This window comes from Daucus carota, chromosome 2 (assembly GCF_001625215.2).
Source record: "Daucus carota subsp. sativus chromosome 2, DH1 v3.0, whole genome shotgun sequence".
Taxonomy (NCBI): Eukaryota; Viridiplantae; Streptophyta; class Magnoliopsida; order Apiales; family Apiaceae; genus Daucus; species Daucus carota.
In genome coordinates, this window is record NC_030382.2 from 43,652,963 (window position 1) to 43,680,508 (window position 27,546).

The 27,546-nt window shown below is 34.0% G+C and overlaps 4 protein-coding genes across 6 annotated transcripts; 3 read left to right on the plus strand and 1 right to left on the minus strand.

Moving 5' to 3' along the window:
- The first annotated feature begins 8,117 nt into the window (after positions 1-8,117).
- On the plus strand, positions 8,118-10,289 carry LOC108209728 (probable receptor-like protein kinase At1g11050). Its single transcript, XM_017380794.2, has one exon. The coding sequence runs from the start codon at positions 8,226-8,228 to the stop codon at positions 10,143-10,145; it is 1,920 nt and encodes a 639-aa protein (XP_017236283.2). The 5' UTR covers positions 8,118-8,225; the 3' UTR covers positions 10,146-10,289.
- Positions 10,290-11,443: 1,154 nt separating this feature from the next.
- LOC108209729 (putative transferase At1g60990, chloroplastic) lies at positions 11,444-22,004 on the minus strand. 3 transcript variants are annotated; one of them, XM_064087700.1, is made up of 13 exons: positions 21,707-22,004; positions 20,669-20,770; positions 19,485-19,518; positions 19,079-19,152; positions 18,903-18,968; positions 18,757-18,821; positions 17,491-17,578; positions 17,330-17,395; positions 16,385-16,554; positions 15,627-15,706; positions 15,419-15,546; positions 14,631-14,818; positions 11,444-11,853 (listed from the first exon to the last, which is right to left on the minus strand). In XM_064087700.1, the coding sequence occupies exons 1-12, from the start codon at positions 21,941-21,943 to the stop codon at positions 14,633-14,635; spliced, it is 1,296 nt and encodes a 431-aa protein (XP_063943770.1). In that variant the 5' UTR covers positions 21,944-22,004; the 3' UTR covers positions 11,444-11,853; positions 14,631-14,632. The 3 variants fall into 3 exon arrangements, with proteins under 3 accessions (XP_063943770.1, XP_017236284.1, XP_063943769.1); XM_017380795.2 differs by having other exon boundaries at positions 15,627-15,710; positions 16,389-16,554; positions 21,707-22,003; XM_064087699.1 differs by lacking the exon at positions 11,444-11,853 and adding an exon at positions 13,660-14,297 and having other exon boundaries at positions 15,627-15,710; positions 16,389-16,554.
- On the plus strand, positions 11,774-13,644 carry LOC135150734 (uncharacterized). The gene is made up of 3 exons (XM_064087701.1): positions 11,774-11,959; positions 12,064-12,488; positions 13,031-13,644. The coding sequence occupies exons 1-3, from the start codon at positions 11,774-11,776 to the stop codon at positions 13,473-13,475; spliced, it is 1,056 nt and encodes a 351-aa protein (XP_063943771.1). The 3' UTR covers positions 13,476-13,644.
- A 957-nt stretch (positions 22,005-22,961) lies between the features above and the next one.
- LOC108209747 (uncharacterized) lies at positions 22,962-26,827 on the plus strand. Its single transcript, XM_064087704.1, has 7 exons — positions 22,962-23,090; positions 23,409-23,512; positions 23,597-23,717; positions 23,831-23,952; positions 24,910-25,031; positions 25,120-25,279; positions 26,509-26,827. The coding sequence occupies exons 1-7, from the start codon at positions 22,971-22,973 to the stop codon at positions 26,621-26,623; spliced, it is 864 nt and encodes a 287-aa protein (XP_063943774.1). The 5' UTR covers positions 22,962-22,970; the 3' UTR covers positions 26,624-26,827.
- Positions 26,828-27,546: the final 719 nt, after the last annotated feature.

The following is a 27,546-nucleotide window of genomic DNA, read 5'->3' on the forward strand; positions in this document are numbered from 1 at the left end:
TTTATTTTTTTTTAGAGAAAGTATTTTGTGACAAAAAAAAAAAAAATTCAATTTTTTTAATGTGTCTACACTCTACATACATTATTACTGAGAATCTGAGATCAAATCAAACCAACCCTTTGGAGATTGACATATGCCCAAATCGATGGCTATAAATTAGAAGAACCTTTTAAAATATCTACGAAGACAGTTCACAAATAGCGTCCGCTTGCCGAGTTTATAATTTATGATTTAAACTGATTTATAACTTAGACTTAATTACCGAAAAAACTATTAAATTTTTATGATTTTTTCATTTTAACCATAACACTAATTTTGTTGCAGAAAAATGTAACTAACTAATAGAAAACATATTTGAGAGAACCCAATTTTAACCATGGTTTGGATGTCCTACTCAACATTACTAAAATAACATTTTTTTTATAATTTTAGTTTAAATATTTACATAATTCATTATATATAGACCAAACAAGTAGTTTTTATTTGAATTATTAGGGTTCGTTATAATATAATTTTAAATTATTGTCGACTAAATAATTAATTTAGTTTAGTTTAGTTTTTTTGATTGGTAAGAATTTACATTTATTTTAAAAATTATATATATGTGTGTGTGTGTATATATATATTAATATTGTTGAAGAATTATTTTTATTATCGAAAATCATAGCATTTGAATTGTTTGTTATTTTTTTGATGAGTACTAATTCAATAAAGTTTTATTGTCCAAACAATTACTAACAAAATGTATAAAAAATATATAATATTTATTAAAAATCATGTAGAAATCTCAAAATACCATATATATTATATGTGCTTGTGTAGTTTGAACCCGAACAAAACACATTTATCATATCCATGTTGTAAGTAATATGTCGACAAAATTAGTAACACCGATTCATAGAACGATCAAGAGTTTGAATAAATTTATAAATTCGATACAATTATTTAAATCACATGAAAAATTATTGATACACAAGTATCTAGTAGGCTGATTGTGTTTCCAAAAAATCTTGCTAACATTGTCCTATACCTTCGGACATAAATTATGATTCGCTCTATATTTGTGTAAAATATGAATTAGGATTTTGACCTTTTAATTGGATAGTAAAAAATTAATAAAATTCATATACTAATTAATTTAATAATTAATAACTTGACAATATATGTGATATCTCATTTTTAACTTAACCGTGGTTACGGATTAGTGAGAGTGGGTTTTTTGAATATAATTTTTTAAAATTACTTGCATTATCCTGCAATAAATATACTATTATGGTTAAATTGAAAAAAACATGATAGTTGTATAGTTATTTTGGTAATTAAGTCTATAACTTAACATGACATGTGTGATAACATAAGAGTTTAAAATATTTGTTTAGATAATTTTGATCTATTAATGACTTATAAGTCATTAAAAATATAATAATAAAAATAAAATAATTTATAAGTGATTTATGTCTTGTGAATAAATGTTATCAAAAAATTGATTCACCGAAAAAAGTATTTCAAACTAACTCCTGACTTTAACATTTCCGACTTATTACACGATGAGACATTTTTTTAGTTTAATAATGTTCTAAAGCTCATAGTTAGGAGGAGAGCCCGCGCTCCATAACCTCCAGAGCTGTAATTCGAATTGGGCGGCTCGCGAGCTCGCCCAGCTCGAACTCGTTTAAGTGGGCTCGGCTCGGCTTGTTAAACGAGCCGAGTTCGGACAAAGGTTTCGGCTTGTTTAATTAAACGAGCCGGCTCGACTCGACTCGTGAAATTAAACGAGCCGAGTTCAGGCAGAGGTTTGGACTCGATTAAGTGTAAAATTATATGAGGTGGCTCGCTCGACTCGTTAAAACCGGCTCGTTTAGCTAAACGAGCTGGCTCGACTCGACTCATGAAATTAACCGAGTCGAGTTCGGGCAAAGATTTAGGCTTGACTAGTTAATCGAGTCAGTTCGGCTCGACTCGATCAAACTTAGCTCGAATTAGGCTCGGCTCGTAACTTGCCGGTTCGGATCGAATTACACCATTAACCTCGCCATAAAATCCAATGTTTTGCTCCTACTAGACATTTACGAAATACTACATCATTATTTCTTTCATAAATAATAAAATCATCGTAAATCCTATCACGACAAGAATTTGACAAGAATGTAAACCAACTCTCTATCATACTCACGCGTGAACCAATGGAACAAGGCGGTAACTAAGACAATATTTGGAGTACAAACTAGTAAACACGACTGAAGCTACTGGGGGCAAATACTCTGCTACCGCCGGTGTAGCTCCGATCCGTCCCTCCTTCTAGATGGACTTCGAAAATCATAATTATTGAATAATTTTTGAAATATTCTCAATAACATATTCTGAAAAGGAACTCTCTTTACCGTACAGTTCTTCTTCTTTCCTCTTTAATCGAGTACTCTTCTTCTCATCTTCGTCCCATTGGATCAGGATTTCAGGAAATTTTTGGATACATAAAACATGGTAATATACTACTACCTCCGTCCCTTTTTACTTGTCATTTTGACTTTTTGCACGTAACTTAAGGTGAGTAAAAAACATAACTCCGCTTATTATTTTTAAATTTTTTTTTTCTGAATTAAAGTTTATAATTTATATTTTTATTCACAAAAAGAAAATTTCAAAAATAATAAGCGGGGTTATGTTTTTTACTTACCTTGAGTTACGTGCAAAAAGTCAAAGTGACAAGTAAAAAGGAACGGAAGTAGTAATATATAATAAACATGAAATTATATAATAAATTTTGTGTTGAATATTGATTTTCATTTTGGATACATGAAGATATATAGAGTTCTACTCCAATAGAAACTACTAGAATAGAAACTAAATAGAAATCAATGCGATTAAGCAGAATGATGCGGGTTTTGGGACCGGAGATGGACCCCGAGATGGGCCTGGAAGGGGTCTAAATGAGACCTAATAGGACCGGCTCGGGGCCTAGTGGGACCATGGTGGGGCCAAGGTTTGGCTCTTTAAGACTGCCTGGAGCCTGTCGAGGGCCTGTGAGGAGCCTTGGCGAGGCCCTAGCGGGCCCAGGGTGGATTGAGTGGGGGTGAGGGTGGGTTTTAGGTGGGTGATGACATATAGGGGCTGAGTGATGACATATAGGGGGTGGGTGAGGTCATTAAGGTATAATATTTCTTGGTTTCCATTTTAGTTTTTATTTTAGTGATTTTTATTTGAGCAATTGCCAAGATATGTATACAAAACATTTATATATGATTATCATTTTTTACATATTATAATATATTAAACATATATTAAATTTATTAATAATTGGATTGAAATCTATTCCAATCTCTTCTTTACATTTTTTTAAATTTCTTTAAATTTTTTATATTTCAAAATCTTTTAAAAATATTAAAATATTAAAATATAATTATATCATAAATTTTATATACTTCATCATATTTATTAATTGAACTCATCATTTTTTCTACTTTCTAAAAAATTTATATTATTTTATATAATTTTGATAGACGGGAAGAATACTCAACCACAACCAGGAGAAACATCACGAGTGACCACACATGCATGTCATTGATTATGCTATATTGCTATGTACATAACAATTTAAATGGCGTAACAAATAAAAGAGTTAGGCACACCAATCGATTCCATCGTTGTACACTTATATATCTACGCATTATACAGAAACATATATTGGACGTTAGCTCGAGTCTTGAAAATTACTCCGTGGAAAAGATTCAGGCGCCGCTAAACAGTTGTATTTTGATATTGCAGGCCTGGCGAACAATTAAAATAATGAATTAAATTTTTATATATGTATATTCCCACATGATTTTAAAGAAGGGAATGTAATCTGTGAAATTTTATTACAATTGCTAGTGTTAAAGTATTAATAGTTCATATGATACTCCCCCGTTTCTATTTACTTTTCCTATTTGATATGTCGGGACTGTTCATAACACGAAACAAATTATTAATTTACGTCTTATCTATAAGATAAAATATAGTCAGAGTAATCTTGTTGGATTCGTATTTATGAGTACTTTAATACAATAATTTTTTTATATTTAATACTAATACGAAATTAAAGTTATTAACAATAAAAAATATGTGTTGACAAACGTGTTAAAAAGAAACAAGAAAAGTATCAAAAAAGGAAGGGAGTATAGTTTAATACTCCCTCCGTCCCTTTTTACTTGTCCCTTTTGAAAAAATAACGCATCTTAAGAAAATGTTAGGTGGAGATCTTGTTTTCATACATATCCTTAATAAATGTAATGAATTAGATAGAGTTGTGTATATATATATATGCTAGTCAAACATTGGAAGTTGTTACATTTTGAAAAAACATACAAAAAGTTGCTTTGAAAAGAGAAGTGGACAAGTAATTTGGGACAATTTTTTTTTTCAAAAGGGACATGTAAAAGGGGACGGAGGGAGTATTCGGTTTTTCTGTGGTGTGCCCATGGGCACACACTAAGCGCTAACTTTCATGAGTATGATGCATTTTTATTGGTCCTCCCATCATAAATATGGATGGCCCCCTTGCATTTGCATCAAGTCCACCAATAAAAACCCATCAAATTTATCAAAGTTAGTGTTTATTATGTGCCCTTGGGCACACATTAGAAAGACCATTTAATATTGGGATAATTAATTTATACGTCCTTGAACTTTGGTCCATTTTTGATTCGCATCCTTGAACTAAGTTTGTCAATTTATGCATCCTCAAACTTTGTAAATTTCCAATTAAGGTCCTTCCGTCAGTTTTTGACTAACAGAAGTTAGTCAATTAGGGTTTTTAATTTGAGGGTTTTCGATTCGTTCATGGATTGATGAAATTGATGGTATGGGAAGTTTCGGGAGATCAAACCGAACAGATTAATGTAGGTTTCAATGATGGAGGATTGCCGGAATGGTGGCAATGTCTCCGCCGGCCGGAAAATGGCCATTGATTTCGGCCATCATTCCGGCAATCCTCCGCCATTAAAACCTACATGAATCTCTTCGGTTTGACCTCCCGAAACTTCCCATACCATCAATTTCAACAATCCATTAACGAGTCGAAAACCCCCAAATTCAAAACCCTAATTACTAACTTCTGTTAGTCAAAAACTGACGGAGGGACCTGAATTGGAAATTTACAAAGTTTGAGGATGCATAAATTGACAAACTTAGTTCAAGGATGCGAATCAAAAATGGAACAAAGTTCAAGTACGTATAAATTAATTATCCCTTTAATATTTTATGTCGATGTTGGTTGAATATTGCAGGCCCGGGATCGGTGATATAAATACCTAAGCGGCAAACTTCTAGACAAGCCTTCATAAATTATGCCTTCATAAATTATCTGAATTGTGAGCATTTCAACATTATTATAACGTCAAACACGTGTTAATATAGGAGATCCAAGGTTCATGAACCTACACATGTTTACGCTGTATATTAATCTAATTAATTCACGATTCAAGTGCATTTTATGCCACTATATTTACGTGAGATTATCACTTATAATATTGCACTTTTAAAATCACGATATGCAATATCATTATTTATAATCTTATATAATTTATGTATTCCCGTCTATAATCCTTAACGTCGTTAACAGACAAAGAAATATTTGTGTAATTTCACAATTTTTTTATGCGTCCTTTTACTACTCAACGAAACTGCAATTCTGCAAATCATTTTACAGCCTCAAGCAACTCTAATTTTCGAGCTAGTATATGAGACAACTATTTGGCAACTAATACATATATATATATAGAGAGAGAGAAAATAAGCGTCCATCTTTTTAAAAAATAATTTCTTTTATAAATTTTTAGCTATAAATATATCTCACACAATATTTTTACCTAATGAGAATGTTAATTCAACATTAGATTCACATATATCCACGATCAAGCTTATACTTAGTTATAGGCGGTGTTTTGGATGGATTTTTTTATTCAATATTAAGCGGGTTAAAAATTGTTTTTCGCAAAAAGGGGTTAGGATCGAAAAAATGGGTCATTTCTACGAGTATAAATTTTGAGAAAAATAATAAATTTGGGAAATAATAAAGTTTACAATTTAATATAATTAAAGTAAAAATTAATAAAAAGATGTAATGATCAGCATAATAATTTAGGGGTCATTTAGTTGAAGAGGGGTATGAGATTAGAATCAAGAATCGGATTAGTGTAGCTTGACGTTGAGGTATTATTTCTGGTATCATATGTTTGGTTGAGCGGTGGAATAAATATATATGATTGAATTAAAATATTTATAACTTAGTAATTATACTTAATATGAAATATTATTGAATTAATACTTTTTTATATTTTCGAGCAACTAATTTCATTTTGTATTAATAATTTACATAAAATAATATAATTAGATATGTAAATAAAAGGAAAAAGATTTAATACCTGAAATTCATATTTGATAGATATGAAAATCTCATACATAATAGGCTTGATAAATGGATTATAGACAGACAATTTTCAACAAAATACCAAATATAATTTAGAATAAACAAAATTATACCTGAGAACAAAAAATCCCGAACAGTTTTTCTCGGAAGTTGAAAAGGTGAAAAACTGTTATACAAATTTAAAGCATTTTTTCAAAACAACCGTTAAAACTATATTTTTAAAAAATAGAACCTTCATATTTTTACAAAAAACCTGCGAATTTAAATAATTTTGAACAACACTCCCATAAAATTCCTAACTAATTTATCGCTAGAAAGATCACATAATTGTTTTTCTTACCGATGAACTGAAAATCTAAATATAATGGGACCGTCTGGGTGAGTTTAAAATAAGTGGTTCTTGCTTAAAATAAAAAAGTAGAGTAGAAGTTAGAAACAAGTTAAGACTTATAAGTGATTAAAGTGTTTGAGAAATAAGTAGAACTCATGAAACAAAAGCTAGCCTTCCTAATTTTTTATAAGTGCTTGTTGACTTTTTACACAAACAATACAAATAAATGTTTCTAACTTATAAACCAGAAGTTGGGCTTAAAAGTCGTAAACAAACACTCACAATATCACGTTTGTTAAATTTACAATAGAATCTGTAGCTAGTCAAGGGTAAAAACCAAACAAGTTTTGTAACACAGTGACTTGTGGGAAGCTTAACAAGAACTTAAGAAGCCTTCCACTGAGCTCCCTTGTCAATTCCAACACTAAAAACACGTCACGGCCCTTTTGTTTTCGATCACCAGACTCCTTCCTCTACTTTTTTTTTGGTAGATATTTTTACTTTATATTTTCTAAAGTCTTTGCCTTTTCTTGCCTTACCGCATCCATGAAATAACAAGGAACCTTGAAAGAAACATCTCGTCTGTCAATATGTATAAATCATAATCAAAGCAATATTAATTTTAATATTTCGTGTTAAACCATAATATTAAACACACACATGTACATATATTTAGGGTCGTCCAATTAATAAATTTGTGCAGTTGGAGACATGATGCCTGATTGCATGGTTGTACAAGTCAACTACTAATCAAATAGTATTATTAAATTTTGGTTGGTGAAGCTCTTTTTCGTATTTTCTCCAAACAAGAAGCCCCCAACTGGATGCCAGAGGTCAGAGGAGAAATTTTATGGATATGCTTCGACCCGTTGGATTTATTTTATCTTCTAGGTATAAATTATTTATTTTTAAAAGTAATATTTAAATATGAACAAATATATTGAACAGGTTTTAAATACTTTAATCAAAAATATTATATATATGAATTTTTCTTGAAAAAATCTATAACTGTATGGGATAAATTGGATATGTAGAATACTTAAAATTTGTTAAACATTTATGAAATTTTCTTATACATTTTTTACGGGTATAAATATTACTATATTTATAGAAAAGAATAATGTAACATGTGAATTGAATTTTTTCTATATAAATTTTTATATTTTTTATTTGTAATACTCCGTAGTAATGATTTTTTAGTTGGCTGAAGATGTTAGCCACAACGCTCTATATTTTCAATCCGGGTCACCTTTATCTACCAGAAACCAATCATATTTCACTTTCGCATATGATTATTTCATTTTGTTATTATTATCATTAATATGTCGTTTAGGTTTTAAATTATTAATATTGCCAAACAAAAGATTTTGCAACTCACCACTGCTGAGAATCCATATTTTAAATGTAATAAAAAAAGTCTACAATATCCAAACAAACAACCTCCTTTACTTTCTTTACCTTGCAGTTAGCACCCCAGTGCCATTTCCAAGAATGATGCTTCTCATGATCCCAATAACTCTCCTCACCATCTTGTCTGAATCCTCTGTCTCATCCTCAAACACAAACACTTCTTCATGTCCCCTGAATCTTGATTATGTTCTCACTGTTCCATGGGACTCATCATCTTGCAAAAACTATCATTCAAATGCTAAAAGCAACAACAATACATGTTGCCAGACTCTGAGAAGCCTTTATGGTGTAGCCTTTGCTCAGCATCTCAGGGAAACTTCTCTTTTTCGACTGCCCGATTTATCGACATCCATTTCTTGCCTTGCAGTGCTACAGAAGAATTTGAACTCACTTGCTCTGCCAGAAAATTTGACTACTAGTATATGCAACAATTTTGAGCCAGAGAGGTTTGTTAATACTACTAATATTTGTGCTGGTATTCAGACTAGGCAGGACTGGCTTGATCTTGTGGGCCCGTCGACTGCGCTTGTCAGGGCTTGTGATCAGGACTTTGAGCATGATCCTACCTTGTGTGATGCTTGTTTACGCGCTGGCTTCAGGGTTCAAGCTGAATTGTTTGCTGTTGATAGGAATGAGTCTCATACAGTAGGGTGTTTTTACTACACAGTTCTTTATGCTGCAGCTATGGCTCCTAAGTTTGGACCGGAGACTAAGAGTGCTCTTGTGTGTCCCTTTGGATTGCCAATGATCTCAGAAGAACGTTCATCGAGGGCTCCAAAATTGGCCTTGATTTTTGGACTAACTGGAGCTGGTTTGGCACTTGTTGTAGTGTTGTGCTTGTGTAAATTGAGCTGGTGGTGGACTAATATGAGGAAAAAACGTCGTAAGCCAAGGCGTGTTCTGGGGTATGAATTTGACGTTGAGGGTGAATCCAGATCAAGAACTTCCACCAGACCAAAGGTTGGATCAAAATGGTTTACTATTCAAGAACTGGAGGAGGCGACAGGGAATTTTTCGCCTCATAATTTCCTTGGAAGAGGGCAGTTTGGTGTTGTATATAAAGGGATTCTTGATGATGGAACTATGGTTGCTGTAAAAAGACTGATGGAATCGGATTTTCAAGGCGATGCAGATTTCTGCAATGAAGTCGAGATCATTAGCACTTTGAAGCACAGGAATCTTGTGCATCTCAGAGGGTGTTGTGTGGAAAGTATTAAACACCATCATGATTATGAAGAAGAGGATAATGCAAGGTACCTTGTCTATGATTACATGCCAAATGGGAATTTAAGTGATCATTTATTTTTCCAATCAGAAGCTGGGATAATTTCAAAACCACTGAGTTGGCCTAGGAGGAAGAACATAATATTAGATGTTGCAAAAGCCATAGCTTATCTTCATTATGGAATCAAGCCAGCTATATACCACAGGGACATCAAGGCCACAAATATACTGTTAGATATAGATATGAGAGCAAGAGTGGCAGATTTTGGACTGGCAAAGCAAAGCAGTGAAGGGCAATCTCATCTCACAACCAGAGTAGCTGGCACTCATGGCTACTTAGCCCCGGAATATGCTCTTTACGGACAATTAACAGAGAAAAGCGATGTTTATAGCTTCGGGGTGGTTGTGCTAGAGATAATGTGTGGAAGAAAGGCTCTTGATTTATCATCAACAGGCTCATCTCGGAATCTTCTGCTGACAGACTGGGCATGGTCACTGGTGAAAGAAGGGAGAATGGAGGAGGTTTTCGATGCTACATTGCTCGAAAACCAGAAGGCAGAAGGGGAGGGAGATGATAATCCAAGGTGGATGATGGAAAGATTTGTGATGGTTGGGATACTATGTGCTCATGTCATGGTGGCCTTGAGGCCTACAATTTTGGATGCACTGAAAATGCTTGAAGGAGATGTTGAAATACCAGCAATTCCTGATAGACCATATTATGCTGTTGAGTACACTAAAATTAGCACCCTGCCTGGTTCCACAAGTATCAGGTAGCCAAATCTAAAATCTTCTCCTGTATAGGTATATTAGTTAGAATTGTTAATACAGTAGCATTTTTATTCTTTATACTGAATTATATATCAGAGAATAGATCCTTGGCAATTGCTATAGAATATTTTCCTGAAGCTTTTATTTTTCCTCTTCAACTTGATAAAGCAGCAGTCACTTCACACTAGAATTTCAGTGGTTTTGGAACATAGAATTATAATCATCCTCGATCCTCGTAAGATGTCAGTCAGTGTAGCACACTAACACCTGGGATGACAATTTTGAATAACAGTTCATCTTTATATTTCCATGAACGTGTCAATTTCGTGTTGTATTAAAATTAATCATATAATTTAAAATAGTCAAAATATAATATAGTATTTATTTCTTTAGCGGTGTCCGGTTAGAGAAAAAAAATGGTCCTAGATCTCACAAAATATGGAAGTAATTGCCAGAACAACAAAGTTGGAAAAAATACATATTAACGCTTGATAATCGTTTTCAATGTGAGAAAAAACACTAGATCGTGTAGCATTTGATGTAGCGTTCTGTTCTTTTAATCCTAACAGAATCTAGCGTTCTGTTCTTTTAACCATAATAATAACGATATAACGTTTTTGATGAATATTCGAAACGTTACATGATGTAGCGTCAATAACTGATTTTTGGGATCATTTATTCAAATCCTGATATTCATGGCATTAATAATGGATATAGTTTTATGAAGGATCAACACTCAGAAAAGACCTCACTTATCATAATTTTCATAACTAATATCCAGAATAATAGGTTGCGAAAAAAATCTTGAAATATCACTTATTAACGTCGGACAATCCAGCGGTTTGATTTTTGGAAGGAAACACTATATCATATTGTGTTCATGTCTGAAAAACCCTACAAAACGTGAATTTTACGTTTTAGTGTGAAACGCTATCAAAATACTGGATGATCTGACGTCAAAAAGTGAAAAATGAATAAATGTTGCAGATCTAATATTCTAGATTGAAAAATGATATTTGGGGTCTCTCTTCTCCGGGGAATAATATATGGGACCTTATCACGAAAAAAGTGAAAAATTGAATCAACTCCTTGCCACTTACAAGTTACAAACAGTGTTGTAAAAAGCGAGAATCGGACTTAATCAGTGAAGTCACGGAACAAGGATTAATCGGAGATTAATTGAATTGTTCAGAGATTAATGAGAATGATCGGTGATTAATCGGATATTTAATCAGTTCGGTGAGTTATGGAACAGAGATAATCGGTGATTAATCATGATTAATCACCGACTTTTAGAACAGAGGTTACAAATCGTAATTATATGATTTTTATATCGGTTGGTTGAGCGAGTGTATCTACAGACTGTGATATAGGTCTCTGCCTATAATAATTTGCAAAACTGGAGCAAGAAAGAGCGGTGCTGGGAAAAGCTAAACTTGGACAAGAGACCCAGTCTTCCCTGCTAAACAAAGTAAATATCTAATAAAAGACGCTGCTAAAACGGTTAATGATTCCCTTCTCTTTATCACACACTTGGACTTTGCTGGACAGGGATTCACCCCCAATTTCTTCAGACCGACCATAGCTTTCCTGACTTTCTCCCCTCTGACCTCCTCTGCAACTCCATTTCTCCCATGGGTGATCCTCCATCTGCTCATAAACACGATCACTACAGCACACTTGGAATTCCTAGAACTGCTACACTTTCCGAGATCTGCAACGCATACAAAGTTCTTGTGAGGAAATGGCATCCTGATAGGCACCATTCTAACAGAGCTGAAGCTGATACACAGTTTCAGAACATCACTGAAGCGTATAGGGTACGGAATTATTAGCTATTACGCATGTAATGTAAAAGCAGGCACCTCCATGCATATATTTATATTCAGCACATCATATTATTTATTTTTCCTGCAATGTACAGGTACTCAGTAGCAAGAAAAGGGAAGAAAGTGCAATACCTATACCATCAGATAATGATTTAAAAACACCAAAATCATCAAAGACTAAGAACAAAGATGATGAGTTTTATATCTCCAGCCCTAGGAGCGCAAGTCCCCCACAATCAGAGATTAATGCGAGCCACCACAAATCATCAAAAAAGAAAAAGAGCAAGAAAAGCAAGACACCGAAACGAGCCCATGGCTCCCCAAAAAATGAAAGTGAAAAACCTTCTTTATCAAGAGTAGGGACCCAAAAAAGTAACAGTAATCCTATTATATATTCACAATCCACTGCTCGGAGGAAGCCTCAACCTACCGAGAAAAAGCTTGAATGCACACTTGAAGAATTGTTGCAAGGATGTGTTAAGCATATCAAGATCACAAGAGATACCATTTCCGAGAACGGGTATATAGATACAAAAACCTTCTCTTTCATAATTTACCATGCCTAATTATCAATCTTAACCCCTCTTGATCCAAATCTAGTACAAAATGTCTTCTATTTTGTAGTAGACAGATCGAAAATCAATGCCTTCTGCTCCATTATTAAGATATTAAGAGCAAAAGAGGTTACTTAATCTCACCCAGATTTTTATCCATTCCTATATTTCTTGTACCTTATTACCAAAAAATATTATATGCCAAGAGAAAGATTGGATAGTACTATATCATGCTCATAGTACTATATCATGCTGATATGTCCTACCATAGGTAAAAAAGAATATGATGTCATAGAATTTGTAATGCAACACACGCATGACAGGATAATGTTACAATATAAAAAATTAGTACAATTAGGGAAAAGGGGGTATCCTCTCAAAATGCTCCGCAGTTATCTTTTGAACAATCATACACACCGCCAAATACTTTTACAGATTATATCAAAACTTTTATGTGATTATGTACCAAAAATTTAATCTGCTGTGATCTAAGTGTACCTTGTTACAGGCATATTGTTCAAGAAGAGGAGACACTGAGGATCAGAGTTAAGCCAGGATGGAGAAAGGGAACCAAAATTACATTTGAAGACAAGGGAGATGAAAAACCAGGAAGTCTTCCAGCTGATATAATTTTTGTAGTTCACGAGAAAAAACATCCTATTTTCAAGCGAGAAGGAGATGATTTGCAGCTCGGAGTTGAGGTCCCTCTAATTGAAGCTTTAACTGGTTGCACCATCACTGTCCCACTATTAGGAGGTGAAGAAATGACTTTGTCATTAAACGAGATCTTATATCCAGGTTATGAAAAGGTCATCCCAGGACAAGGCATGCCCATACCAAAACAAGAAGGAAGAAAAGGTGACCTCAGACTAAATTTTCTTGTGAAGTTCCCTAGAGAGTTAAGTGATGACCAACGCTCTAATGTCAAATATATATTGAATGACTGTTCTTGACTAATAACCAAAAACATTCTCTTAATGTCACTTCTCGCACATTTCAACTTTCAAGGTTGACTAAGGTTATTAGTTATCTTATAGTGAAAACCATGTACATAGTTCATTTAGCTTTTAACCAGTACTTATGCTCACCTTTGTTCATAATCTCATGCATGAGAGAAAGCAATGTAAGCAAATAGACCTTTTACCGCAAATTATCGTCTTAGCCTCCTCACCCTCCCTAGAAATATGTGTTATTTGTTATATCTTAAATGTCAAGGTCACTAGTCAGAGATTTTCGCAGCCCTAAACCGAAAATTGCTATGAACAAGACATGATTTTACTAAAAATCACATAGTAGAGCTCCTGATAAGAGACAGGGACAGCATGAGACGCTGGCAAGGCATGCACACTGAGGAGACAAATTTTTACATCCGTCTCTAAGATATATCAACCACACCTCCACCAATCCATCTTGTGTTTCATTTTGTAATACCAACTTGTGAACTATCAGGCTAAGATTGTTAAGGGGAAAAAAATTGTTTTTATTTCTATATTATCCAGCCATTGCAGATCAAGGGTCTCAAACTGGGAAATTAAAAAAAGCTTTGCAAATACACGTATCCCAGTCAATTCTGCATTAAGATAAGTGCTAATTATCTGGTAAGAATAAGGATGTGTTGTATCACTTAGACCTTAGTACCTAGTAAGATTTTCACCAGCCACGTTTATGTGGAGCAAGCCTATCACAGATTACAATCTAAAGATTAAGAATCATATATTATTGGCAAATTAAAATGATCTTCTATCCGTATGGTGTAAGCTGGCGTCTTCCAGTGCCTGTGGATATACAAAAATACACCCGAATATGTTCACATAGCATATAAGCTAATTTCATGAATTAAGCACCCAAGGCATATCTAAGAGAGAGTGTCATAGTAATGGACTGCAAATGTATAAGAGGGAAGGGAAGGGAGAGGAAGGAAAGAGTATAAACAAAGATGAATTTAATTTGCAATTACTTTCACGAGAATTAAATTAAGCTAGTTGTGAAGTGGCTATAACCAAGTCATGTAATGCACAGGATGCAAAAGCCTAACCATAACTTAAACGACATGATACAGCTTTTATAGACATCCTGATCATAAAAATAATTAACAAAAGGTATAATACCATTATGACTTTGTTTTCTGCGGTGGTTGACGCTGATGAGCAATATAAGGAACTTTAACCAATTTGCCAACAACATTATCTCCAACAGTTACAGTATCTCCCTCAGAAGCACCTGACCTCTTGACATAACCTAAACCAAAATGCTCAGGATTCTTTCTTGTAGCTGTATAACTTGTCAGTTTTCCTATCTGCAGCAGCAGCAACAAGACAGTTCAGGGACTCCAGGCAACACAAAAGCATAAGAATACACCAAGGACCAAGGTATCCCACGAGATAGTGGATAGTATCAGTAAATTACAGGTAAGGAATTGAGAACAAAATTCCAAGTATATAACATATGCGAAAGAGATATTATACCCTGCTCTTTAATAGTTTCATAAGTAAATGAAACAAATGTTTTAAAGCATTCATCTATCTGAAATCCTAAATACTGGATGGTCAGTTGTGTAAGGGAGCATAATAATGCACTATGCTGTAAAAATTTAACAACACGATGTCTTTCATTTTACCATTAATACAACAGCCTGTTTGTGGAAAGTTATCTATTTGTTTGTGATTTTTAAGTGGTTACTCTCATTTTGTGAACCGGGAGTATTTTCTTTTTTTCAAATTGAGTCATGCATGTCAGATGTTATCAGCATAAGAAAAAATAGACAGGTTGATGTTGTCTTCACATTTCACACCGTTAGGAGCCAGTGGGCAAACATATTGGATTTGTAGGCCTCTGTGGATGACCGAATTGTATGTCAACTTAGTATATCCAAAAATTAAGAATAAGAAAAGTAGACCTTCTTTCCATCAATAGTAATAGAACTGCCTGGTTCCACTGGCGAAGATAAATTTATGCCCCACAATTTTTGCTTGATGCCATCATATGTTATTAGTCTTGAAATCGTTTCCTGTCCTTTGTAGCAACCTGATAAAGTTTTAAGATTTTAGATTGTCGATGAAATCAGATATATAAGCAACAATACTTCAAGAAGGTTAGTGACACACCTTTGTCCAAAGATATCGAATTCCAGAGACCAGCCTCCAATACATTATATTCATTGGTAAGCTCTTTTCCTGGTACTGGCCTTCCTGCAAAAGTTGGTCCATTTATCATTGATTCAACTGCAGATATATCATAATACCAAGGGATATAAAACCAAACAACTACTTCTACTTGTATTTGTTTCCTTTATATTCATTTTGTAGTCAGTCTTTCTTTCAGGTTTTATAGATTGTATCGCCAAACATACTCGAATTTCAGAATAAAAATTTCTAGGAGCAAGATACTGGTTCCTCATAACTTGATCCCATGGCACATGCCCTAGCAAGGGCACCTATAAGTAGATCATTAGTTTACAAACTTGTAGACTAATGATATTATACATATCCCAACTCCTAACAGTCACCAATACAAGATACTGGTTCCTCATAACTTGATCCCATGGTACATGCACTAGCAAGGGCACCTATAAGTAGATCATTAGTTTACAAACTTGTAGAATAATGATATTATACATATCCCAACTCCTAAGAGTCACCAATACAATAACCACTATCATGTCAAACACAATTGCTGGAACATAGCTAATATATAATAGTTATAATAATCAGAGCCATTTTTTTAGGTTAAAAAGGATTTTGAAAAGATAGTTCCGCAATGAAAATGTATAGTGAATTTGCTGGTTTAAGCCTTAAGGTATCGTAGGTGATAATTGTAAGGATTTAGGCAAGTACGCAAAGAGAAGCAAATTTCAGGCATTCACTTGCCTCGAAGAATCCTTAATTTTTCCCATGCATTTGAGCCCATGGGTATAGCACCATGACTTAAAAGAGCTTTCCACACAGAATCTGCAGCAGCAGGTGCCATCATCAAAGAGAAGCCTTCTTCAGAGACTACATTTCCTACTGCTACAGTTACTGGCATCCCATTCACCTAAATATGAATCTGTCTTCAGTAATCAGTGTAAATATCGCTTCATCAAATACTCATCTCTTGCTTAAATTTCACTCTTAACTAGGAAACAAAATAATGAAGTTCGATCAGGATGACTGTGTGTCAGTGTCTGTGCATGATAGAGAGAGAGAGGGAGGGAGGGAGGGAGGGAGGGAGGAGAGAGGGAGAAAAGGGAGGAGGGAGAGAGGGAGGGAGAGGGAGAGGAAGAGAGATAGGGAGGCTGCACTGAGAATGACATTATTTAGAATGCTCCATTTGGCTCTCCATCCATCAACTAAGAAACAACAATAGAGCACTCCGTTTTTAATTTTTTTAAAATGTTATTAAAAATGAAGCAAAGTAATAGAAAAACATATAGAAATGATAACCCTCTGAACGAAACAAGTAGTCCTATTCTATACGAATTAAAGGGGAGATAAGGAAAATGTAGATTTTAGGTAAACTAGTAACTAGAAAAGCATAAGAGTTCACCAAAAACTACTAAGCCGATCAATTTAGATTAATTAAAACAAATGATGTAAATATGGTCAACTAAGAAATTGTTATTACCCAATTCGAGCTTATTAATCAATTCACAATGTAATGTAATAGACTTATATATAGACCAAGCACGACTATTTAAAAGTTTTGGGCAGCAAAAGTTTTATGTTTATTTAAAGTTCTGGTACAAATTTGTTTTGGCGTGGAATATTTGGACATCTCGTTTGGGCTTTGGGGTGCAAAATGCAATTTACTCGTGGAGCCAGAGACTTACACTGTAATGCTTGTGCGAACCATATGGTTGTCCAACAAGATCGTTGATGTTCAAATTGCTTATGACCTGTTAGCATGAGCATAAAATGATATACATCACCAAATATATAGTAGAGAACATTGAACCATAAAAGAAAGAATACAAGTATCGCGTAAATTTACTTTGTTGCTATTAGGTCCAACTAGTACAAACAATTTTGTGCGCATAGTTATATCTTCAACTTCTACTTTGTCAGTGAAAAATATATACCTGCAAGTTATAACATAAAGAGACATGAGGCGTATAGCATAGACCGCAAGCAAAAATTACAGTTATATTAAAACAGACAAACCTTAAACTCAATATATACAGAATTAGAACATAAATTAAGAAAAATCATAAAAGAAGAAAGAAGAAAACAAAAATACCCTTCATTAGAAGATTCAGCTTGAAACCTACCTTTTTCCCTAGAAGATATTCATATGACACAGTAATAATTTTTGTGTTCAAAACACGATAGACGGCGAAATATATGAGATTATCTTGTTTGCTCGCACAGGCTGTTCATAACATCATTATTTTCAGCTTTCACTAATAAGAAAACATTATGATCATGTTTAAGAAATTAAATACTGATTAGTGGCAGACTTTAATTGAACAAATAAAAATCGACAAGAACTAAGAATACAAGTCATTACTAAAGGAAAACATCTTATTCCTAAGGACTTCATAGACATATATAAAAGTCATCATATCCAAACAGAAAGACCGCATGAAGATTACTTGCTACAAACACAACATATGATGAAAAAGGCAGTATCATGAATAATTCATGAAAAAGGTAGTATCCGGTGAAGACCAGATAAACCCTAGCATGTTAATACATAATAAGGTGGAGAAAGAACTGCATATATTCAGGACAAGCACTATCATCATTACTGTTATAATTTGGGTGAAAGCCTCTTGCATACCGCACAAAAGAAAGGTAGGTGGTAGTTTATAACACAGCCTCAACGTATGTTTTATAACACACCGCACAAAGGGAAGCAATCATAATGACAAGCAGATGTAAGCAGCACAAGAAAATATAGATGATATCAATACTACTATACTCCTACAGAAATATGTAACAAAAGTCTCAATAAGTCATAGGAATCATCTTGCACCTTACGCTAAAGAGCCTTTAAAATCCACTTGGTTGGAAGGAATGAAATTAGGTGGAAAGGAAAAGGAGTGGTATTTGTTCTATTTTGTGAATAAAAATTATATTCATTTCTCCCTATATTCCACTCATGCAGATATAAACTAAAGATCGATCCACAGTTTTGGGAGAAATGACTTGTTACTAATATTACTCATATTCTTCACAAAAATAATTTGTACCAGCTGAGAAGTGTCAACTACAATAATAAACAAGATAATGTAACTTCAATGAATTTCAAACGTACTTGTTTAGCATTTCCGTGATGCTTCTACTAATTTCTGGTGAAACCACCAATGTAATTGCAGTTTTCTGCAAAGATGAAATTGTTTACATAAATATATTAAAAGCTGCAATAGAGAACAATGAATTTTAATAAGAAGACAAAATTACCATGATCCATGCATGAGCAATATCTATTGTCCGAGCGGTAGGAGTTACAAAAACTGTGTCACATCCCTACACATTTCCACAACTAGACGATATTAACTAAATTTACATGATCTTGACCTTCAGAATCAACTGAGAGTAATATTGCTAACACTGAGCCCAAGTCTCGCGGATCTAACCTGCCCTTCATGAAGAGAATCAAAATCTGCGGTACTTTGATTATGGAGGAAGTGGGCACGATCTTCTCCGCTGACTGCATGTCATTAAAGTCCTCAACAAACACACATAACTATAAGTAATATCAAAAGCAGTGATCACATATCTCTGTCATGTATCTACATCAATTTTATTCTCAATTTCCTTTATCCCCAGGGAGAAGAAAAATCCATTTCCAGGAAAAAATTTCTCCTTCACTCATCTCCCATAAACTTGAGCAAAATCAATTTTAACAAATAGCAAACACCATATCATATCTAAGCAAACAAAATTTTGAATCTCCGGCAAACGCATCTATAAAACCAAGGAACTGCACTTTGCAAGAAAGACTAAAGCTTTTTTGTAAGTGTTAAAGAGAAAATAGTCTACCTCTAATCCGGCCATAATGAGAGAGGTCCACAACCTAAGACAACATTAAGATGAAAATAAACATAAAATTAGGCCCATCAGAGGAATCTTATCCTCGGCAATCACATTAAGTGAAAAAACACTCAATTAGAATGCTGTTTTATATACAAAATTTCTAACAGAGTAGAAAATTAAAATGAATTCATCTATTTAAAGAAACTCAGGGAACAAGAAAAAATTTAGGGCCAACCAGACCTGGAAACAGCATTTTCAGAAAGTATTGCAGAGACAACTGACTCATGTCTTTTAATTCAGAAATGCAAATTAAACTCATTATAGAGAACCTCTTGTCTCTTGAATAGTGCAAGAAACATCGAACAAATGTAAAAAACACGGATAAGGAGACCCTAAATCAAGCTTAACTGGCAGGATTCCCTAATAAATTGTTACCAAGTTCTCAGCTCCACCTGTTAGCTCCACAAATTAACTCTGAGCTGAGGACCAGATATGTCTAGCAAGACGAGAAAAAAATAAATTGTTCCCGCAATTGTTTGACCATACTTGACCAGCATTTTCATAACATTAAAGACGAAATTAGACTATCTATAAGCATCCCTAACCAGATTGTAAACTTATAATACGATTAATGAGTCAGGAGTGGCCGTTAGAACAAGAAAGACTTTGTCTTCTGTGGAACACGTCTGATTGTTAATAAAATAAACCAAATCATCTATGCCCAACTTTCGCTTACAAGATAAGATTCTTCTTGTAGCTGCCGTTAACTATATATTATATTATTATCCCTAATCACTATACTATCTGATGCTTGATTCTGAAACCATAAAACTATTTCCATGACTAACATCTGTTTTATACTTGAGCATATTACTGTTATTCCACTTGTTGTAAATATTGTAAAATATGTACTAGGCAATATTAATATATTATCCAATCAAGTCAATAGCTTATGAGGATATATATCCAACAAAATAGAACTGTGGGCTGTTGCAGGCAAAGCACTTGCAAGTTGCATCATGTTGCAATTAAACTAACATATATGCTGAACTCCGAAAACATTTTCCGAAACAAGTTTATCAAGATGGCATTCTTAATTCAGCATTTGGTATGATATATAGATGAGCACATCTGCTACAACATCAGTCTAAAAGAAGAACACTGCTTTAAGAACATAGCTAGATACCCACCACGGTGCCTTTATCAACTGTGTCTAATGCTTCATCATCATTATTAAATGTTTCTGCAATCCCATCTTCTGACACTTTAGCCCCAGCAGATATAGCTGTATCCTGCAACGTTTAAGAAAGACTGAATATGGGCTTCTCAATGAAACCAATAAGTTATAAAGTGAGGAAAAAGAGCTCATTTATCAGCAGGTCTCTTGTAACAGGAAGTTATAGATAGTCAATATCAGGCTTGAAAATATCATAAACCTCGAAGTATATAAACACATTTAACAATGGTACAGATATATTCGAACTTGGAAAATAAGTATCTTCTTTCCATTATATCATTCGGACTTAACAACAATAATTGGCTAACATTCCCAAGTCCCAACAAGTTTAAAAATCTAATGCATATTCAGAAAAGTTATTTCATATTAAAAAGAAGTTATATAATGGAAATGCATATTTCAATGCAGACTTACAAAGAATCTTAACATTGTGTCCTAAGTAGTGGACCAGAGTATTGTAGTTCAATATATAACAAGCAGCTGAAAACTGACCCCTTATAATTACTAATTATTCCTTGCATAGCTATACTAGAACATGTTGCGCAGCGTAAATGACCGTGCACATTGTAGTTCAACAGTTGCTGCTACTCTTGCAACATTTATATTTCTGTAACTTAATCACACATATATAGACAGCATAAAAATACAGGTATACAAGTCAGCAACCGGTTGTTACTAATTAGTCCGCTCCCTACACCTAACTACTTTCTGAAGGTAAACACCAAAAATCCATACAAAATTCCTAATTTACTACTAGTAATCTCGCACTCTCCGAAATCAAACATTCAATTTTACTCACAGTAGTTGCGGATGAGGCAGTCCATATCGAATCACTGACTTTTTAGCATTATCCAACTCTCTCTCTCTCTCTCCCCCTCCCTCCCTCCTCCTCTCTCTCTCTCTCTCTCGGTGAATTACTGAAACATAGATAATAGAGTGTACAGAAAGTTGCATCAATTAAAAGACAAAATTGCATACACACAAGACATACGAGGAGGTCATGATCGATAGGAGGAGGGGCGAGGTCGAAAGGCAAATTAGCTGCAGAAATGATATTTAACGGACGTCTGGTTTGCTTTGAGAGCGGATACGAGTATTGATGAGTGATAGTTGACGGCGGCGAACGGAAGGACGACGGTGAAATGAAGTAGATGCTCCGGCGAGTCAAACACAGTGTACTAGTAGTAGTCAGCTGTGTAATCGATGGAGAGACCATGACCATCGCCATACAAATGTGAAGCCTCGCTCAATTTTCACGTTTTATATTCGCCTCTCGTCTTCACGCTATTTGTTTGATTTTTATCCATCAATTTTTTATTTCTTTTGCTAGGTCCATCAATTTTTTTCACTTAAATTACTAAACTATATTTTAAAATAAATATTAAAGTAAATACTATTCTTCTGTCCCATTCAACTTTTTAAGACTCTTTTAAATATAGCTGTATAATATATTTTAAACTTACTTTTTTTCCTAAATAAAAATTTGATAATTAAATTTTTATTCAAAAAAAATTATAAAAAATTTATGAAATTATATTTTATAAGAATAACGAAATACGTGCAAAGAGTATCGTAAGAGAGAGAGCAGTAATGATTTTTGTGTTTTTACATGCTTTATAATTTTGATTAGTGTCGATTTCCTAATTTCAATTTAAATGTTGGGTCCAAACTAAATTAAAATCAGTTAATCACTTCTTGACATTAAATTTCGTCCTAATCAAAATATATTAAATTATGTATATTTAATATCCATCTAAAAGATTGAATTATATTCTTTTCATTTCAGAATAATAATGATTTCAATTTCTCATACGTAATTTGAGATGTTAAAAATTATATTTTAATATATTAATTTTAAATTCTCTTTTTCAAAACAATATATATACATATATTTTATTAAAAATCTATTCTTGAAACGTAACGTGTGACATATTATTTTAACATTTCAAATATATGTAAATAATTTAAAATTATTGTTTTTTAAAGTAAAAAATTATTGTTATTACGAGGTACAAGGCATATGTTAAATCATCGATTCATCTAAATTACTACTTAAGATGACAGAGCCGAAATTAACAGTAATAACTGGATTCACAACATAAAAATAAAAACGAGATGCTCTAAACCGTTGTTGACTTGGGGAAAGAGAAAAGAGGAAAATGAATTGAATTAGACTGCCAGTTTTGGAGACGCAAAGAGAAGATAGAAACTGCAATCGAAATTGACAGAGGAAAAGCAATTAGAGAGGGAGGGGGATGAAGAAAGAGTATATAGCATGGGGAGTGGCGCTGCTCTGTTTCGTAATACTCATGCTCATCACACCTTCCATTCCTCAGTCTCAAGACTATCATGATTTTGCCGATCAACGCCAATTTCTAGGTCCTTCCGATATTCTGCTCTTTAATTTACACTTGCAATATTCAATTTCATGCGTAATTACAACTCTTTACACATATATAGACTCACTTGTTACTAGCGAGTCTCTCTCTCTCTCTCCCAGCTCTCTCTCTCCCTCCCTCCCTCCCAATTATAAAATTATGTTTCTGCGACTTAATTAGTGCCATTTACCGTGTTGTGGATACAAAAAATTAGTTGAATTCGTTGTGTGGTTCGTATGTATTTGTTTAGCTGGATGTGTAATTTAAAGGGCTATTGTGGCTTAGAAATCATTTTCTGTTGTTTATTTTGGCAACCTAGGTATACCAAATGCGTTGAATGTGATTTCAAACTTTCCGTTCCTGGTGGTTGGTCTCGTAGGCCTTATACTTTGCTATCATGGCAATTATTTTAAGCTCAGGTAGTGTGAGGTTATTTTTCCTATATTTTGTGTGAGGCCTATTTTCTCGTGATTGATCAGACCGTTTTTATATTTTATTTGTAGCTTGCAAGGGGAACTTTGGGGATGGACTTGCTTTTTCGTAGGTGTGGCTGCTGTTGCTTTTGGATCCGCCTACTATCATTTAGAGCCGAATGATTCTCGCCTTGTGTGGGACCGGTTGCCTGTGAGTTTGTATATATGAAGTGAAAATGCTAATTTGCTGTTTGGTACAAGTTATCTTTCCCGTGAGCCATGTAAAATTTATAAATTTCTGACATGTGAAATACAATCATATAGATGACTATCGCATTCACATCAATTGTTGCAATTTTCATTATTGAGAGAGTTGATGAACGGAAAGGATCCGTGTCGATTATCCCCCTTGTCCTGGCAGGTGTAGTGAGCATCTTATATTGGAGGTAAGCATGCTGCTTCTCCCCTACATCACTACATAGATATGCATGACATCTATTTACATTTAATGCTGTTTATCCTATAAAAGAAGTTTTAGCAGTGTTTCACTGCTACTTGTAACAGTTATTGTTTTTTTTTTGCACTCTTGAGTCTTGAGGTTTGTAGCGGCAGTTTGGTTTGCTTTTTCTTGAGATATATATGAAGCAAATAGCTATGAACATCTTATCAAGATTCAAGTCACTGCAGCCCCCCCCCCCCCCCCCCCCCCCCCCCCCCCCCCCCGGTCATGATACACCTGTCCTTTCTCCACCTAACCTTTTTAGCCCTCCTCCAATGTTATATGTTTCCGGTATCCCTCCCTATTTACGATACTTTTGCCCTTTCTACTTCTCCATAACCTTATCCAAATATAATATCCTACCCTATTCATGATAGTTATTGCCTTTCTACTTGCAACTTTTTTCGTATTGCTTTTTCACTCTTATATATTGTCCTAACTCCTGATAGCTTTTTGCAATTCTTCGACTTTGTAACCTTTTTCATACCATTATCCAGTGAGATAACTTATATGTGTAGCTCACTTTCCATCATACTATGGCACTTGGCAGTACATTCATAACTGTAGGGAGAGAGTGCTGCTGATAAAGATTTGGGCTGGAACTGGTTTTTTTTTTAAATGAATGTTCTTTGGTCCTTTGCTGAGCGCTTGATTGCATTTAAGAAAGTACTTATCAGTTATCAGTTGAATAAAATTGATGCTTGATTTATAATGAATGTTCTTTGGTCCTTTGCTGAGCCTGAGCGCTTGATTGCATTTAAGAAAGTACTTGTCAATTGAATAAAATTGTTGTTTGAGTGTTCATATTCAAAAAACTAATATGCTGTTTTAAGAATTAAGGGTAAAATGGTGCAAAAAATTTAAGGAGTTCACTTGAGCTTAATTAGCATCTTTTCTGCTGCAGATTTTTTGATGACCTGCGACCTTATGGATTGGTGCAGTTTGTTCCCTGCATTGCCATCCCTGTCATGGCTGTCTTGTTGCCTCCAATGTACACACATTCTACATATTGGCTTTGGGCGGCAGGTTTCTTTTCCATCAAGTTGGTTCCTCTACCTAGTTGTAGCATTTTGAGCTATATATGTTATTAAGCAGTTTGTAATTTTTATTGCAGCGTTTTATCTTATAGCCAAAGTAGAGGAAGCTGCTGATAAACCAATTTATGGATGGACTCATCACATTGTAAGTGGACACACCATAAAACATCTATTCGCTGCTATGGTTCCTGTCTTCTTGACGCTTATGCTGGCTAAGAGAAGTATAGAGACAAATAGGTATGATTTCCTTCATGACCTTGTGATATATTGGCCTGTAAACTAATAGTATACTGACATGCTACAAATATGCATCTCTGGTAAATGCAAAAGGAACTACACATCAAGGCTACTCTAGTAACATCCGTGTCTTGCTAAGAAGGAATAATTAGTATAGAGCATCTCCAAGAGTATCCTAGTGGTTCCTTAAATATATAATAAACAATTCAATTTCTAGTAAGTTAGTACATTATATTGAATGGCAACGCCAACAATTCCCTGTTTGTGTTCTCTATTATTATCATAACATTAAATTCAAAATCTATAGTAAGGAGATAATGTAAAAAAGGTGGGAAAGAGTGTAAAATAGGTGTGAAGTGAATACATTACTATTAAAAAGGAAATGAGGAATGGTTAGCCATTACCTATAAATGAGGAACGAAAGGAGGATCTTAACTTTTTAGGGAATGGCTACGACTTTTTTGGAGTGTCTTTAAAAACTTTGTACAGTATATGCAAAGAATTTGTGTTATCCTCGCTTCATTTGCAAATCGGAATTTTCAGCATAGCTTGTGGTATGTGTCTGTTATCACTGTATACTAAAACATCTATGTGAGACTCGGCTACAAGTGTCCAACATGGATACGTGTTCAAGTATCGGACTCGGCAACATTTTGAAAAGTATACATGTTGTAGGTCTAAAATAAGTGTGCAAGTCCGAGTGTCCGAGTGTTGAGTGTCGAGTGTCCGACACGGGTACTCAAAGGTAAAATGAAGACTCCTAAGTAACAAAGCTAAACATGCATGTAAAGTACTGAAATTCTGATTTAGTGATCATAAGTAGCACGTATACAAACATATATTGAATTTTTAAACAGGAAACCTGCTGTAGATGACAGCTGAAATTACAGTTAGAATTAGAAGATTTTATTACATAGAACGTGATAGGCTATAGAAGAATGGGTAGAATTTCTATACAAGTATACAAGGAACTTATTACCTATCATAGATGAATGATTAGTATACAGAGCTTTCATTGATGAATATTTGGTCTATTTTAATAATTCCTGTATTTATATTAATGGTTTGGTTTTCTGAAGATTAGGAGTCAAAAGCTAACAGTACGTCAGTACCTTCCTTTCATCTGTAGTTTACTAAGAATGGGGTACTATTGACATTGAGAACTTGTAACATTTTCTCCTCCGATTCTTCTCTACTCTTATCTTGATTTAAGTTTCATGTTATTTTAGGCAAAGCTTGCTACAAATATGGAAAGTTTCATGGACAAAGGTCAAAACAAATGATATAGAGACAGAGAGTTTAACATGCAGCTACTCTGACGTTCCGGTAGAAGACGAGCGCTAATGCATTACACCAGCAGCTTTTGACTCAAATTGTTTTATATTGTTACATTTACTTGCGAGAAACATAGAAATTATACACGTGACTTAAATATATATTTAGTTAGTGCAAAAGATATTTAGTTGCTGCAAAAGACGATTTCAATCATTTTGGTGGTGATGTGCATAAGTTACCATTACATTATAAATCTAATTCTGCTTTGCATAATTATTTTAGTGCAATTCATATCTAATCTTGTTGAACTTCTCTGGAAGGGCAGTCACTTGACTTGTAACAACTTAACATTATGCACTCCGAAAAGATGGTACATTTTATGATTTATATCTGCTCAAGCAATTGAGGTCTGACAATTTATGCGGTTTGAATAATTTTATTCCAATATGAATCATAGTTTCCCATGGTACACAAAGTTATGATTTGTTTGACAGTTGACAATGTCATGTTTTATGAAGCACTTGCATTCCCTGGGAAGTCACTGCCAAGTCCAGAAATATGCGCTTGAATCCTTTAGAAAGTCCTTGTCAAGTAGGGCTGGCAATTTCGGGTTTCGGGTCGGGTTCGGGTCGGGTTGACAGTCGCGGGTCAAAAAATTTACTCAACCCGAACCCGACCCGAAATTTTAATGGGTCAGAATACCCAACCCGAACCCGACCCGCACTACCCGTGGGTAACCCGAACCCGACCCGAAAATTAATATTTATTAATAAAAATATTTTTTTAATAATAAATAAATATTATTTTAATCCAAATAAATTAATTTTTATTAAATTAAAAAATTTATATTATATTTAACTAATAAATTTTATAAAAATAATAAAAATAATATAAATATATATAATATTTATATTATATATTAATTTTCGGGTAATTTCGGGTCAATTTCGGGTAACCCGAATTCAACCCGAAAATGACCCGTTTTTTCTGGG